The 14,870-nt window shown below is 41.7% G+C and overlaps 2 protein-coding genes across 5 annotated transcripts; one reads left to right on the forward strand and one right to left on the reverse strand.

Moving 5' to 3' along the window:
* Positions 1–20: 20 nt before the first annotated feature.
* On the reverse strand, positions 21–11,276 carry LOC105561742 (ATPase family AAA domain-containing protein 2-like). Of its 3 annotated transcripts, XM_012011996.1 has the most exons (17): positions 10,782–11,276; positions 10,053–10,281; positions 9,218–9,515; positions 8,933–9,140; positions 8,783–8,849; positions 8,446–8,698; positions 8,154–8,368; positions 7,778–8,070; positions 7,116–7,433; positions 6,846–7,027; positions 6,576–6,762; positions 5,858–6,336; positions 5,588–5,773; positions 5,355–5,390; positions 4,259–5,120; positions 4,098–4,165; positions 21–82 (listed from the first exon to the last, which is right to left on the reverse strand). In XM_012011996.1, exons 1-16 carry the CDS (start codon positions 10,785–10,787, stop codon positions 4,112–4,114), a joined length of 3,873 nt encoding a protein of 1,290 aa, XP_011867386.1. In that variant the 5' UTR covers positions 10,788–11,276; the 3' UTR covers positions 21–82; positions 4,098–4,111. The 3 variants fall into 3 exon arrangements, with proteins under 3 accessions (XP_011867386.1, XP_011867385.1, XP_011867387.1); XM_012011995.1 differs by lacking the exon at positions 21–82 and having other exon boundaries at positions 2,545–4,165; XM_012011997.1 differs by lacking the exons at positions 21–82; positions 5,355–5,390 and having other exon boundaries at positions 2,545–4,165.
* Positions 11,277–12,249: 973 nt separating this feature from the next.
* On the forward strand, positions 12,250–14,709 carry LOC105561749 (transmembrane protein 68). 2 transcript variants are annotated; one of them, XM_012012012.1, is made up of 6 exons: positions 12,250–12,865; positions 13,134–13,272; positions 13,555–13,649; positions 13,774–14,135; positions 14,203–14,406; positions 14,474–14,709. In XM_012012012.1, exons 1-6 carry the CDS (start codon positions 12,817–12,819, stop codon positions 14,579–14,581), a joined length of 957 nt encoding a protein of 318 aa, XP_011867402.1. In that variant the 5' UTR covers positions 12,250–12,816; the 3' UTR covers positions 14,582–14,709. The 2 variants fall into 2 exon arrangements, with proteins under 2 accessions (XP_011867402.1, XP_011867403.1); XM_012012013.1 differs by lacking the exon at positions 13,134–13,272 and having other exon boundaries at positions 12,250–12,648.
* The last annotated feature ends 161 nt before the right edge of the window (positions 14,710–14,870 follow it).

Here is a 14,870-nt window from a genome sequence, read left to right on the forward strand (position 1 = left end):
GAGAAGTCCTTCGCCGCGCCGGACATCCTTCTCCCTTCTCCAAGAGAGTTCGAGGACAGCCAAACCGATGTATCCTCCACTTCTGTGCAATCAATGCGAAAATGTCGAGTTACTATGGCCGATGGCTTGGTACAAAAATCCGACGATTTATTCGCGCATCCTGGGATGATGTTACGACCGGTATCGTTACTGGAATTTTTACGCGAATGTTATTCAGTGTTATGAGAATCCACTACTCAATTTCAACATTATTCCTGACATTATCGTCAGCTAACAGACGGGAAAATCGTACGGGATCGATTGTCGTATCGATACGACGGCGTTCGCGTGTTTCGCACTACGAGGGTTAAATGTGCGAAATCCTTCGCGTTGAGATAAGAAGGAACGGACGAACAGGGATGCAAATAAATCGCCAGCAAGTCGGTTACATTACGAAATTTTTATTTCACTATAATATATGACAATAAAATGTATTACTTATATGATAAAATAAATAAGGCAGTGGATACATCTCGTCGCTTTTCGTCCGTATCTTTTATAACTTCGTCGTGTAATGCGTCTATATTCTTAAGGCTACCATCTACTCTGCGTGTGTTCGTCGTCAGTAGAAAAAATTGCCGGACACCTGATATGCTACACAGCTCAAGCTCGAGCGCGTTAATACTTCGTTCTTCGTAGAGAGTAGTCTTAAGGGACGTTATTGTGAGAGAAAACAGAGAGAAAGAGACAGATAAGTGTGGTCGTTCGTCCGTAATCGGCAGTGTTTGCAAGCTTCTCGATCCGATAGTGCATACGTCGTTTGTACACGTGTACGTATAACGCGAAGTTCATGCGGTGGTAGCCACGAAATGACGGGATGCCGAAGAGTAACTGCGCCAAGAACGTAATCGCGGAGAACGGCCGGCCCTTTCGGATTCGTTTACCTCGAAGCGGAATGTAAAATCTGTAATCGCTAGAAGGAAAATCGTATGTACACATCCGTCCGACTGCGAGATTATCGGTGCAAATTTTCCCGTCTTTTGCTTGAACACTTTGCAACAATTGTAATTGTACAGTGGGGGGGGGGGGGGGTGAGTTTCGCTGGCGTGCGTTATCTGTCGTTAAGCTTCTTTGGCAAATACCCGGATACTTGTACGATCCCCGTCGGCGGAGCACCATCGTCGCGAGAGAACTATCGCTGATAATTCGCGGTGTGAAGCGGCTATTCTTTATTCCTCCCTGCCCTTTCATCCTTCTTCGTTCTCAATCGGGGCTGAGAATCGAGAGCGTTGTACACCACATGCATTAATACGAACGCCGGGAAAAAGCGAGCGGTTTCTTCTTTCCTCTTAATTTTTTTTTTCCTTCCAAACCTCAGTCTTTTCGATTCTACTTACTAGAGAATTTCGCAATACAACCGAATTTCGACGAACGATCCAATCGCCGAACGGAACGAATTCTTATCGCGCTAACTACAAAGATTTCCTCGCTACGAATGTCATCGCCCGACGCGAGAAACGAATATACTACTAACAAAACTTGTTGATTGCCCCCTGTCGCGCTCCTGCGAACGAAAAATTCACACTTTAACAACAACGACGTATCCCTAAGAAAGATATTATTCGTGGATCACATGAGAGATTTATTGATAGAATTTATTTACTATAGCTCCTATTCGATCGTACGGTTTTGAACAGCAAAGGATGGATCAGCGCCCTGTATGTATGTTGCCTCCGACATTATTGTTTAAACGGTTATTGGAGAGAATCTGCTTTTTAGGCTGTCCGAGCCTAAGCGAAAACGAGTTTTCCTTTCGTCTTGTCGCATATACGACTTTATCTGTGGTAACTAATCGTTCACAATTACAGCAAGTCACAACCAATACACGAATCTGGGGAAGGCAAGTTATATCCTAAATATTTGCTAATATTTATACATGTACATATAACACAAAGTGATCCCAGAATCGTCACAGTTCTTCTTGGATACTCGATTTCCGAGTAATAAGAACGGCAGTTTTTCTCTTAAAAAAAAAAGGGATAGCTTCGTCAATTGTAAAGTGACTTGTAAAAAGTAAAATAATTCTTTAACATTTTTTAAATAAAAATAGGAAAACTAAAGGATCGAAATAATAAGAAAGAAAATTAAATCGAAGACAGTGTGATAGTCCTGGGATATTTTGTAGAGCGACGACCAGATATTCGAGAGTGCTTAGGACCGATTGGAAGTCTCATGTTTTGTAATCGTTTCAGATTTTAAAGTTGATAGCACTTATCTCTTCTAAAAACTTTAGCAAATGGAGTGAAAGTTTTTCCTACGCCAATTCTTCAAGTTGAGACATTTAACATGTATTAATTGTTGCAGCACATTTTTGAGAATCTAATGCGCGAACAATCAACTTTCAAGTTATTCAGAGCCTTCGAAACTGATCTAAACATGACTAACTAGCCGCCGCTACACCGTATATATATATTTTTTTTTTAATCGAGGTATTTCATATTTATAGCAGTGTACGTGTGTGTATATTAAGTGCCCTGTTTCCATCTTCAACGAGTAAAACCTTATACTTTTTACAACTTTGGTCTATTTAAATTGCAGATTACTAGTCACATTTCGAATATACCTTAAGTTATTTTGTATAAACTGAATTGCATTAATATAAGATAGATCAAAAGTTATCATCACAAGAAAAAGACCACATTCAGCTGGGACAATCATTCGGTTAAAATAAGAGTGGCAGAATTTTGATGAAACAACGATGTTACGTGAATATACAATCATTTTTCTTTAAACATAAAAATTTTCGTGACTTTATGTTTTAAAACTAAATCCCCTGAAATAGGTTTTTTCAGACAATAAGCTTTGATCTACTTGGTTTTATACGTCAAGTGTATGATGATCTTATACTAGGAATAATTTGAATTGATACATTCTGTAGCGCGAGGTATATCTTGATACACGAAGAGAAAACCACAATCTTAGAGGAAATAATATCGTACTTCGGCTTTCTCTGCGTGTGTGTAAATTTGTATTCAAATTCAAGACGAAATAATTTTTTGACAGCTATGAAATAAAATGTCGAGCTTATAAATATTTAAAATAACTAAAATTCAAAGTTGAAGATGAGCGTCTTTATGTAACAAAGATTACCTGAACTAACAAAAAGAAAGTTAAGTACACAATGTACCAATTCTAGCGTTTCAATTAACAGTTTATGTATAATCGACATAATGTAAAAACTTGAAAGAGAAATATTTCATGCAAAATGTGTACACGTGTTTGTATGTATACATTAAATTACCGAAGATTAAATTAAAAACTTATATTCTCTTGCGTTATACGTATTATATATTGTCAGACAATAAGTTTTTAATTAGATTTTCTATGTGTCTAACCTGAAATCTTTCGTACAGCTGTTCACAAATAAAAGTCCACGATTGATTATCCTAAAGGAATATTATGCAAGAATGTTAGCGATTTAGTACTTATTTGTTTTACTTCATTTTATCACTTTTATCGCTATGATATATAAAAGTGATTTAATCTCAAAATTAAAAATGATTTTGAATGTTATGGTAAAAATAATACTATTATCTTCAAATCATTAATGAAATTTGCACATTTCATTAAATTTAGATCAAATAAATTTTATTAAAAAAAAAGATATAAATGGCAGCAATAAAAAATGACGGTCTAACTCGTTCTTTTTTATTATGTTAGCCCATATATGATTAAGAGTCACGATGTATTTGTGTATTCAAATATCAAATAATCACTCGATTGGACATTTACAACATTTTTCGAGTATATACAAAAAATCCAATCCAATTGCTGGAACTCAATATTCGACTAAAATTAATTGCCTGTTATCTTACACAACAAATGCGCTTGCTTTGCAGATACATGCTGTTATTCACCTAAAGATTGGCAGTATAACAACTAAGAAATAGCATTCCAAAGTTCCGTTTGATACAACAATGATAATATCCGGTTTTGCGTTCAGTATAAATATACAAAAAAAGACCTTCTGACGTGTGACTGAAGGTATCGCAATGGCGTCATAATGTAGCACGTTTGTCTTGTTAGCAACATGCATTTTCTCTCATACACCGTCATACCTGTGTATTGTACTCTACTGACGTTGTGACTTGTACTCTGTAAACTTTTCCACTTCCTTGAGCAAGTCCTGAAAGTAACAATATTTATTGGAGTTAGGTCGATATCGTTCATCGTTCGGTAGTTTCTGCGGCTTTTACAATTAATATGTTTGTGTATTTACCTTTGGCAGTGATTTTCTATCGTATTTCTGAGCATATTTCCCAACGCATCTGCTTAGTTGCACATAGATATCGCACAATACCTCGACAGGAAAGTCCTTCGTTACTTCGACGGTAAAATGCCACGCACTTTCGAGCTCGCTCTTATCAACTACGATTTTCTCGTTTTCTTCAATCTTATCTCGGCTAGTATCGCTTTCGATGGCGAACGACAAATCGTCAGTGCTTTCGCGTCGGGAGGATGAACTCGAATCGCCATTTGCTACTGGCTTATCTTCCTCTATGAAGCATATTTCCATTTGATCAAGATTATCTATTCGTTGATCCGTGCAGTTTTGGCTCCCCTTTGAATTCTCATTTTGCGAATCGTTTTCTGAATCGGTATTGTCGTACAACCCCATATGCCCATTTAAAACGCTATTTGCCTCGGTTTCAAATTCTTGGAATTTTTCTAGGTCGATACTAGTGGTAGTTTCATTGTTTAACGTTTTATTCGCGACTGCTTCGGTAACGCTGTCATCGAAAGCGATCTTTCGCTTCCTGTGGACTTTTTTGACGTAGCCGCGAGCCCAAGCGGGTATCTTACGCTTCCTCGAACTACCGAATTTCTTTCCGTTCACAACGAGAGAATGACTAGAATTTACAGACTCCTTCTTCTCCGCTCGCTCATTCGTGGAAGTGGATTCCAGCTTGGAATTTTTGCTTTCTTCCCCGTTATCACAAGTGTTCTCTAAAATTCGTCGATTCTTCGAAATTTCGCGACATTTGTCTTCGAAATCGGAATCCAGCTCAGCTTTTATTAAAGCGTAAGCGTTATCACGTAAGGAACACGCTCGATGTCTTATCAATTTATCCGCAGGATCCCTGTGAGAGGAGAAGGCAACGTGTTAGTGACGAGTAAAAAATTCATACTCTAGCATTCCATTGATAGAAAGCATGATGACTAAATGGGAGTGGTCTTCAATGGATGCGTGGTGAATTAGTCATAATGGTGTGTCTAGCAAAACATCAACGATTATGGTGCGCTCTAAATTGAAAACCACTATTATCTACGGAGCGATAACAGCATTACGGATAAACAGCAAAAAGCTCAACTACCTCTTTAATATTCCGAGGGAGGGCCTATCACGTAAGCTGACATGAAAACACACAATATGAACGTCAGTATAGAAAAAGACAGTATCGCTAGAGAAGAACCTTAAGTTATAGCATAATATCAGTAACTGCTTCTGCAACGGAGATAATTCTCGCGCAAGACTCTCGTACGACTGTTTTCCCTGACCGGACAAGAAAGAACTTGAGAAAGATCGCTTCCTGATTTAGCTACTGACCTGTCTGGGTTATATTCTAGAGCATTTTTGCATATGAGATCAATGTCGTCGAGAAACTCGCGGGCGCAAAGGTAGCAGTTCATATCGATCTTGGTCATCATCGTTTCCAGATCCATAGGCTGCTTTATTATCAGGTTGTAATCCGGTACCTCTTCCGTGTCCACCGGCTTCGTAAACATGAAAAATCTGAAACACATCGGTGCCGTTAAATCCCTCGGATAAACTGCTGAAAAAAAGGGAAACACTGAAAACAATTCGTACGACACTCACTGTCGATTTCTCGCTAGTTTAGCGCATATTTCTCTCAGGAAAATTCGTAACTCCCTCAACGATACTTCGTCCTTCTCGTACATGATCCTCTTCTCCTGTTCCGTCAATTTCTTTGGCAACGGATTCGGCGCTAGTGGCAGTGTTTCTAAAACCTCTACTTTGTTGCTTTTGATCTGTGGCTGTTTTAGACTCTGAATGATAAAGATGGGCCGGAAAAATTTCATTCTTTGTTCGGTGGTAGGAGTCTTCATGGAGTACACCTCTCCGCGTAATTCACTGAACAAGCTTTTTAATTGATCGGGGAGATCTTGATACGTTGCGTCACTCGTTGCGAGAATTAATATTGGCAATGAAGGATCCAGTGCTGCGATACGGCACAAGAAAACTGCTTTTACTGTTTCCGGCACGAGGGGCCACCATTGATTGATCGATCGAATGTAAATTATGGACGGTACATTCCTAGCCGATTCGTTGAATACCTGTAATATTTGAGAATTATTCATATTTACCTCTAATATTCTCAATTATCAAAATAAAAACTTGTCTTTCTTTGTCAATGTCGCACATAAATTAAAAGAATCCTAAAATAGACAAGATTGCATCGTTTCGTCATTTTCAGTTGTCACGAAGTTAACATGTTTTGAAACTTTTAGATAAATACACAAGCTTCATAAATACATAAAAGCTTAATATTGCAATGTTATTTGCTAATATTAACCTGCACGCAAGTTTCTTCAGGGGATCGAGCACTTTCTGCAAACAATGTGCTAACGTCTAAAATCTGAACAGGCAGATGTTCCATACAATATAGCAATGCTTGAGCTAAATGAGGTCCTTGACCCTCAGACAGACTGCCACCCGAGATCAATAATCTTGGGCGATGAATGCCCTTGGCATTCCTCATTCTATAAAAAGAACCCACGATATGTAGATAACAATTCAGAACTTTTGTCAATAACTTTATCATCGCGGTGTAAAGAATAATTACTTTGCCATTGCTGGAATTACACCTTGAGGAAATATTCCTCTTATTAAATTAAGTAATTCTTCCAATGGAGGTGCTAATAGCGGTTCCATAAAAGGCTGCAATTTTCTTCCTGCGCATGGAGCTACTCTATGCGATGACGGGACGAGCGTAGAGCTCGCTTGCATAAAGTCACGTTTCTTCACCTGTTAATTAATATAATTAATATTAATAACTTTTAAAATAAAATTCGGATTGTACACCGATCGTTATTTCTCTTATTACGAAACGTACTTCGACTCTATCCGGATCCAGCAATAATCTGTCGTTTGTCATATAAATCTGCGGGTAAGTTCTCCTTAGTCCCTGCAGCACTGCTTCAGTGCACAAGGCTCTCAAGTCTGAGCCGCAATAACCAGTCGCCTTCTCCGCCAGTATCTCCAGTAACTGATCGGACGGTGGATTTTTCCACTTACTAACGTGAATTTTCAAAATTTCCAATCTCTCTTTCATGGCCGGTAAAGGAAAAAAGAGTTCACGATCAAAACGGCCGGGTCTTCGCAGGGCTGGATCAATTGCATCAATTCTATTTGTCGCGCCGATAACTATAACCTTTTACAAGAGAAAAGAAAAAACTTTGAAAATTTTGTTTCTATGGTAGCAACAAATTACTCGAACTTGAATTGGAAAGAAGAAACGAATCACGACATTGCATTATCTCTTGGGGGAACAGAAATTTCCAAGTAATAAGAACAATAAGTTTTAAAACGACGTTCATGGTTCGCCAAAATGGAAGTTGGACAAAGAGCTTGCAAACTCTTGTTATAAAAATTGTAGTGAAACTAGTAAGAAAGCCAAAGTCCACATAGAACTGTAATACTTTCACATTAGAAGCCGAGGCTCAAATATGGGCATAATCATCAAAGAATTATTTTTGTTGTCACCATCTTCATTACCTGTCCTCTGTCACTGAGCCCATCCATGAGTGCTAAGAGTGTCGACACAATACTAGCATGTATCTGATCCTGCTTGGTACTTCTGACAGGTGCCAGACCATCTATTTCGTCAAAAAATATTATGGACGGTTTCATTTGTTGAGCTTGTTCGAACAACAATCTCAATTGCCGCTCCGATTCCCCGACCCACTTCGACAGACAATCCGCGCCTTTCCTCATGAAGAATGCCATCTTCTTGTTACCTTGACTGCACTCATTTGCCAGTGCTCTAGCTATTAGTGTCTTGCCGGTCCCTGAAATAAATTTCCGTACACGAAAATTAAAGCGGGCTTTTATTGCATCTTAAAAAAGATGCTAGGTTTGCTACTGTACATACCTGGCGGGCCGTGGAACAAGACGCCCTTCGGTGGAGTAACGTCGTATCTCTCGAAAACGTCGGGATACATCATGGGAAAGATAACCATCTCCTTAAGGCAGTGAATGTGGGTTTCTAGACCTCCAACGTCGCTAAATCTAATGTTAGTGTCTAATGTGATAGGATTTATGTCAGCTTTTCGATCTGGTGGACCGCCTTGTGGTATCGCCGATTGTCTGTAAAATATTCATTGTTCACATGTACCGACGAAAACAGTCACTCAACACATGTGTTTTCCTATGTGTACAAGTACCTCGCTTTTTTGCCTTTCTTCTTGTCATAGCGTTGAGGCTCGGAGTCACTGGAGTCGGCAGAACTCGTACTCTTACTCCTATGCTTCCGTCTTCTCATTGAATTACTAAGAACGCTTCTAAGGGCTCTAATAGAACGCCTGACCGGCTCTACGTTAGCTTGAAACCTATCTACAGTAGGCTTTTTTTGACGTAAACTATACTTCCTAGGAGGCCCGGGAGAATCCGAAGATTCGCTTAGATCGCTATCCTCCACTACGCATACAAATACGTCGTGTTACAATTTGGAAGAAAAACATGTCTGCGTGTTACGCTGGCAAATATCAATCTTCCCCTTACCCCTTGGCAGTTGTCGTTGAGCCGTGCGTCTAGTCCTCTTAACGCGCGAATACATATCCTCAAATCCCTGATGAAAAATAAACGTCAATTAAAGAAATATAGAAATTTACAGATCGCCATTTGACAAATGATGTACGGGATTTCGCTTACATCTTCGTTCACGTCTTCGTTTTCGTTCTCGGAATTGACATTCTCATTATTATCTGGCTTTTCGCTGGCGCGCGAGCTATCGTCGTCCACCTTCTCTTGTTCCACCTTAGGCTTCTCAGTTTTCTCACCTATTATACTTCCGCATAATCTGGTTACGGGACCCTCTCGAAAGGGGACCCCCCTGCTCGGGCTGTCAGACTTTCTCGTCCTATGGAAATATTTGGACTTCAGTCACATTAAGTTCCATTGAAGACGTGTATGTAAGCATTCGATCAAATTGCATGCCTGGTGTCCTTCTCCTCGTTCGCCGGCCTCGTCTGCTCGTTGACATCCTTTTCCGGTTCGGTCCTCTCTTTCAGCTCGCGATCGGTCCTAGCTCGAAGTTCCCTGCTGTTCTGTCGCTCGTGCTCCGTTCTGTCTCTAAGATGCCTCGTCGGAGTTTTATTAGGTGGATGATTTTCGCGAGATCTCAAGGGCATGCGGTCTCGGAGATCACGTTTTCTGCCAGGAACATCGTCCACCTCCTTGTCCGAAGAGGACGGATGTTGTTGAAACATAGGATAGCCTTTCAACGTTTGCGTACCTGTTAATTTTAACGAACATTCGAGAAACCGTCCATCCAGAAAGTATCCACTAGTTTCTGCGTTTCTGTAACTGGGGGGTTGCAACCCGCAGGAATTTTTCTTTAACCGAGCGATATCTCGCTCTATCCTATTAGGTTTTCGCGGGGAGGGGGAATCGCAAAGTATTAATTTAATGTTTTCTACATTTCGGGAATGTCATAGGGCTAAGAAGTTCTAAACGAACGTAATAACTGGGTCCGTTCTTTATAGCTGAACCGACTGCACGACCAGTCCAGAGTTCAACTATAATAGAACAGACCCAGGGCGTTTTCCAGCAAGGACACAATGTGACACAGTGTAACACTGTGAATCATTACATCCTTGTTTGCCAATGTTAGACAAGGATGAAACGATTCACTGTGTTACACCGTGTCCTTGCTGGAAAACGCCCCCACTGAAGCGACTGTACACATGTAACATTAAGGGTCAACTAGTTTGCACCGTAATTAAGTGGCGCGTTCCTTAACTACACACTAGACATGATCAAGCCGTTGTACCTAGAATCCAGCTTGTATTAAGATTGTCATAAGTCTGCATTCTATTGCGCGTGCTGCGGCGTACGCTTAGATTGCTTCTAGCCAAGTGCGAATTGGAGCGAGAGTGCGACCGCAGCTTGCGCAGGCTCTTGGGCCGCCTGACGCTGGATTCCAAGCTGTGGCTGCGAGGAGCAAACATCTCTTCCTCGGTGTCCATTGAGTCCGCTGTAGTGTCATCATCTGTCATTATCTGCGAAATTATTTACAAATACTGTACACAAGGCATAGCACGGAATACACGTACCTGTGTACTTTTAAGGACGCGTGTGCAAAACACCCTCGGTAGGCTCGGAGTAACGTGGGACGGTCTTAATTCTCTGTAGTGCGAACGCGAAGTACATGTTTCGTCAAAACGCCCCACGAAAACAAACGGCACATCGCCGCGAAATTATCGACCGCGCGAGTCCCGATGAATCTCCGAGTGATGTATAATTTTACACGATTAAATTGCATCGCGCGACACGCTCGAGTGCGAGAAGAAGGGGATAGTTGGTCCCAACAATAAACAACAGAACGGCACGTAATCCTCTCTTTCTCTCTCTCTCTCTCTCTCTCTCTCTCTCTCTCTCTCTCTTTCTTTCTCCCTCTCGCTCGCTCGCTCACTCTCTCTCTCTCTCTCTCTCGTGATCTTTCCGACGCATTCCTGGCAACAGTATAGCCCCGCGTTTCAATCGGCGCGACGACGATTACCTTCATCTGGCCAGTTCTTGTTGCCGACGCCCGAGGAAAGCGTTAGGGCCGCCGACGTCCGTCATATGCGTGGGATAGCACGGAGCTGCATTCACGACCGCGAGGGCACTTGCCTCCTTCCGGGAGAGCGCGAGCACACTGGGCACGATAATCGCCGTCTCACCGTCTCGACGGAGTTCGGGTGGCGCACGCCCGGGCTCGTCTGCCGCCGTCGAACGTCCGGTGGAATCTCGCGCGAGCAACGTTTACTGCCCGCCGAACGGCATCAGGGGACCGAGACGGCACGATTCCGGATCGAGTACAATTGCAAAACCCGTATCATCTGTACGCCGCACACATAGACGCGCGCCACGCACACAAACAAACGTGGACGCACACGCAACACGACCTGTGCGCGCGCATGCGCGCACGGCCACCCCACTTTCAGTTTGCGTAACCGCACGGTATCCCGCGTCTGTGTGTGTGCGCGGCGCCTAAAGCCTCCGCTACAATGGCCGCGTTCAGCAGACACAACTGTTGAGTGAGCGCTCGGTATGATTGGTTAATACTTTCAGATCCAGCCAATCACGTTAAGAAATCATTGAGCGCTCACTCAACAGTTGTGTCTGCTGAACGCGGCCATTGATTCTCGGTTCTGTCTACAATGGTCGTAGTCGTAAGAATAATCGACTGCGATTGGTCAATTCTTATCGAGCGACTACGACTACGATCATTGTAGACAGAACCGAGAATTGTAGCGGAGGTTTAAAGCCTTGTGTCCACGATTCAAGAACCGTGTCCAGGTTCTAGTTCCAAGAAATGTGCAACCAATCAACCTGTATCTTTTATGGGAAAGCTGCAAGTTGATTGACTACGCATTTCTTAAGGCCTGTGTCCACGATGCTAGAACTTGGACCAAGTTCTAGCATCGTGGACACAGGCTTTAAAACTAGAACTTGGTTCAAGTTCTAGTCCCGAGAAATGTGTGGCCAATCGATTTGCAACTTTTTATGGAATAGCTGCAACTTGGGGTGCGTTCCGTTTCATGCATGATGTGCATAATGCATCATTTATCTTTCTTTAATATTTGGCGAATAACAAGGATAAATGATGCATCATGCGCATCATGCGAGAAACGGAACGCACCCTTGATTGGCTACAGATTTCTCGAAACTAGAACTTGGATCAAGTTCTGGCATCGTGGACATAGACCTTTAATTATCACGCAGCTTTTATGGAATAACAGCAAGTTGATTGGCTATCAACAGTCTAGTTTACCACAGATTGTTTGATACGCGTATCAAATAGCAAATAACTAGTAAACGGATCTGGTCATTGGCGGATCGACTGAAATACACTATTTGATACGCGTATCAAATGCTCGGTGTGAGGCCTGTTCTTTATTACTGCACTACTGAACTAGTGCAATAAGTTAAAATGAAACAAATAGATTACCTCTCATTCCAACTCATTGCACCAGTGTGCACTAGTCCAGGGGTGCAGCAATAAAAAACAGACCCTAGATTAAAAGGCAGAATCTCTGCAACATCGCTGCGTCCCAAATCCCATTCTCCCCGATCGGAGTCATATGCGTGTGCATACGGTATATGTATTGCTGGCATTAATTGACGGTTAACATTGTGGCTTCGTCAGCGCGATGAGGTACGACCTCACGACCTGATTAATTTACATTTCTGAATAACGCTTTTATGATGCGTCACGCGAAAATGAGCCTGGTGTTGCATCACTTTGCGGAACAACTCGAGAGTCCCGTGACCCCCCGGATTCACGCCGATTGAACGCCGATCATGCCGACGGTATCGCGGAAGGAGGCGTGAGAGGAAGTACAAGAATTGCAACGATCGGTCCCGATGGAGAGGAATTACAAGTGAGCCGCTAATCGCGTTGGACACGTAGGCGTGTGAACGCGAGGGAACGTCGGTCGGCGTCGCCGCGATGAGCGCCGCACACAGCTGCTCCCTGCGAGGATACAAGCATCTCGGCTCTTTGTCGAGTCACTTTCACGTCCTGCGCCTTCCCTTGCATTAATCCAAACATGTTCTCGCTCGTGTACGACTTGTGGCCGATGGTGGAAGGTGTCGTAGGTAATAACGCTGCGTTAACGTGAGCCTTGGGTACATACGTCGCCGTTAGAAACAAATCTAGCATTGTCTAACAATTACATTACATCCATAATAATATTCCGAGACGATTTGCGAAAGTGCATGTCTAGATTGATACGAGCTTCTTGTTTGTACGAGTAGACATTTGGGTTTTTCCCTCGTTGATAATTTTTATACTGGAAGAATGCACTTTGAAAGGTGACGATGCGACTCGACGGTCGTTAAAGGATACACTTTGTATTATTTTCAGTTCAGTACATTGACTTGGACTTTACATTGTGGCTGACATGGCTCCTAATGCCACTTCTCGTAACATTTCTACTCCCGCTTGTAATTGCGCTGCTGCTGTACTTAAACGCCTTAATGTTGTACATCTATAAGTTACACAGGTTTGAAAGGAACATATTGGTTGGTTACAAACATACGTGTATGTCGACTGCAACATAATTTGTCAACATTAACTGTAAGAGATGTCTCATTCAGTATCGAGTTGGTCTTAATGAAATAATTTACTTGTAGTAGCAACGAGTGCACACTTGTGAATGTATACTGGCTTTTAATGTGTCTCTTAATCTATAAAATATTCTCCTTTGACAAAATTGCGTTGAAAATTATCCCAGTTTATGCAGTAGACGAAACATACATAAAGGAAATATTGCCTTTTCCTTCAGGGTGAGATTGAGAAATGCCTATGGCACTCCATGGCGAGAAGCAGCTCTTCACATGATGGCAGCTGTCTGGGATGCGCATGGTTGGATCTGGCATGGTACGTTCCATTTTTATTATCTACTTGTAAGAACCACTGGACGTTGAAGGGCACTTAATATAATTTTTCGCCATATGATTTGTTCATTGGGATAAAAACGATTACACGTATGATTTTTTGACAGGATACGAGATTGTGGGCTTAGAGAATATTCCAGAGGACGAACCAGTATTGTTTATATATTACCACGGAGCTATCCCTATCGATATTTATTACTTTGCATCCAAAGTGTTTCTGTACAAATCAAAACTAATCCGCCTGGTGGTGGATCGATTTCTCTTCATGATCCCCGGCTGGTCCATATTCGCTGATGTCATAAAAATTATACCTGGCACAGTTCAGTCGTGCTCGACTATTTTAAGAGAGGGAAATATGCTCGCCATCTCCCCGGGTGGCGTGTACGAGGCGCAGTTTGGGGATTCCTACTACGAACTTTTGTGGAAGAAGAGGCTGGGCTTTGCGAAGGTCGCCCTCGATGCGAAAGTGGTGCGTTCCCTTCGATAGTTTCGCATTATTTTCATTGGCTCCTATTGCAATGGTTGTTTCTCACCAGAGTATAGTTCCCTTATTCACGAGAAATCTCAGAGAGGCATTTAGGGCAGTGAGTTGGGGAAGAAGAATATGGCTGAAGATTTATGCCAAGACGAAACTTCCTCTTGTACCGGTTTACGGTGGATTCCCGGTAAAGTTGGTGACGTATATAGGTAAACCGATTCCATACGATGAGACTCTTACTCCCGAAGAATTGCAGACGAAGGTAAATGAGTGTGAAGGCGTATAAAACACTTTCCAAATATCATTAAAAACTATTTCAACATTTTCAGGTTGCTGATAATCTTCGAGATTTAATAAGAACCCATCAAAAGGTACCTGGTAACATCACCCGGGCTTTGGTGGAAAGAATACGTAATACAGAGAGGTATAAGGATTAACATGATATAATCTGTTTTGACGTACTTAAGACGCAATAATTTCAGCGGTTATTTTAATGTAAAACTTGCTCTCTTTTTGGGCGAGTAATATAAAAAGAATATAATAAAGCCGTTTCACTCGTTAGAAATTTTCATTATTTATATTATATAATATGAATTAATAAATTTTACCCTTGTACTTAAATGTGCTTGATTATTATAAAGAAAAGTAGTTTATTTATATTTTCCTATAAAAATGTGTACAATTCTGTGCTCAAATACCACTAAATGTTAGATAATCTTATGTTAG

Source organism: Vollenhovia emeryi, unplaced genomic scaffold, assembly GCF_000949405.1.
Source record: "Vollenhovia emeryi isolate VEMERY1.0 unplaced genomic scaffold, V.emery_V1.0 DF939201.1, whole genome shotgun sequence".
NCBI lineage: Eukaryota > Metazoa > Arthropoda > Insecta > Hymenoptera > Formicidae > Vollenhovia > Vollenhovia emeryi.

Coding starts and splice junctions, on each gene's coding strand:
- LOC105561742 (XM_012011996.1), bottom strand. Junction 6,763..6,845: donor GTAATTCCAGCAATGGCAAA/GTAATTATTCTT, acceptor TTCTTTTTATAG/AATGAGGAATGCCAAGGGCA. Junction 4,166..4,258: donor ATAGAAAATCACTGCCAAAG/GTAAATACACAA, acceptor TGTTACTTTCAG/GACTTGCTCAAGGAAGTGGA.
- LOC105561749 (XM_012012012.1), top strand. CDS start 12,817: ATGTTCTCGCTCGTGTACGACTTGTGGCCGATGGTGGAAGGTGTCGTA. Junction 13,273..13,554: donor TACATCTATAAGTTACACAG/GTTTGAAAGGAA, acceptor CTTTTCCTTCAG/GGTGAGATTGAGAAATGCCT. Junction 14,407..14,473: donor CCGAAGAATTGCAGACGAAG/GTAAATGAGTGT, acceptor CAACATTTTCAG/GTTGCTGATAATCTTCGAGA.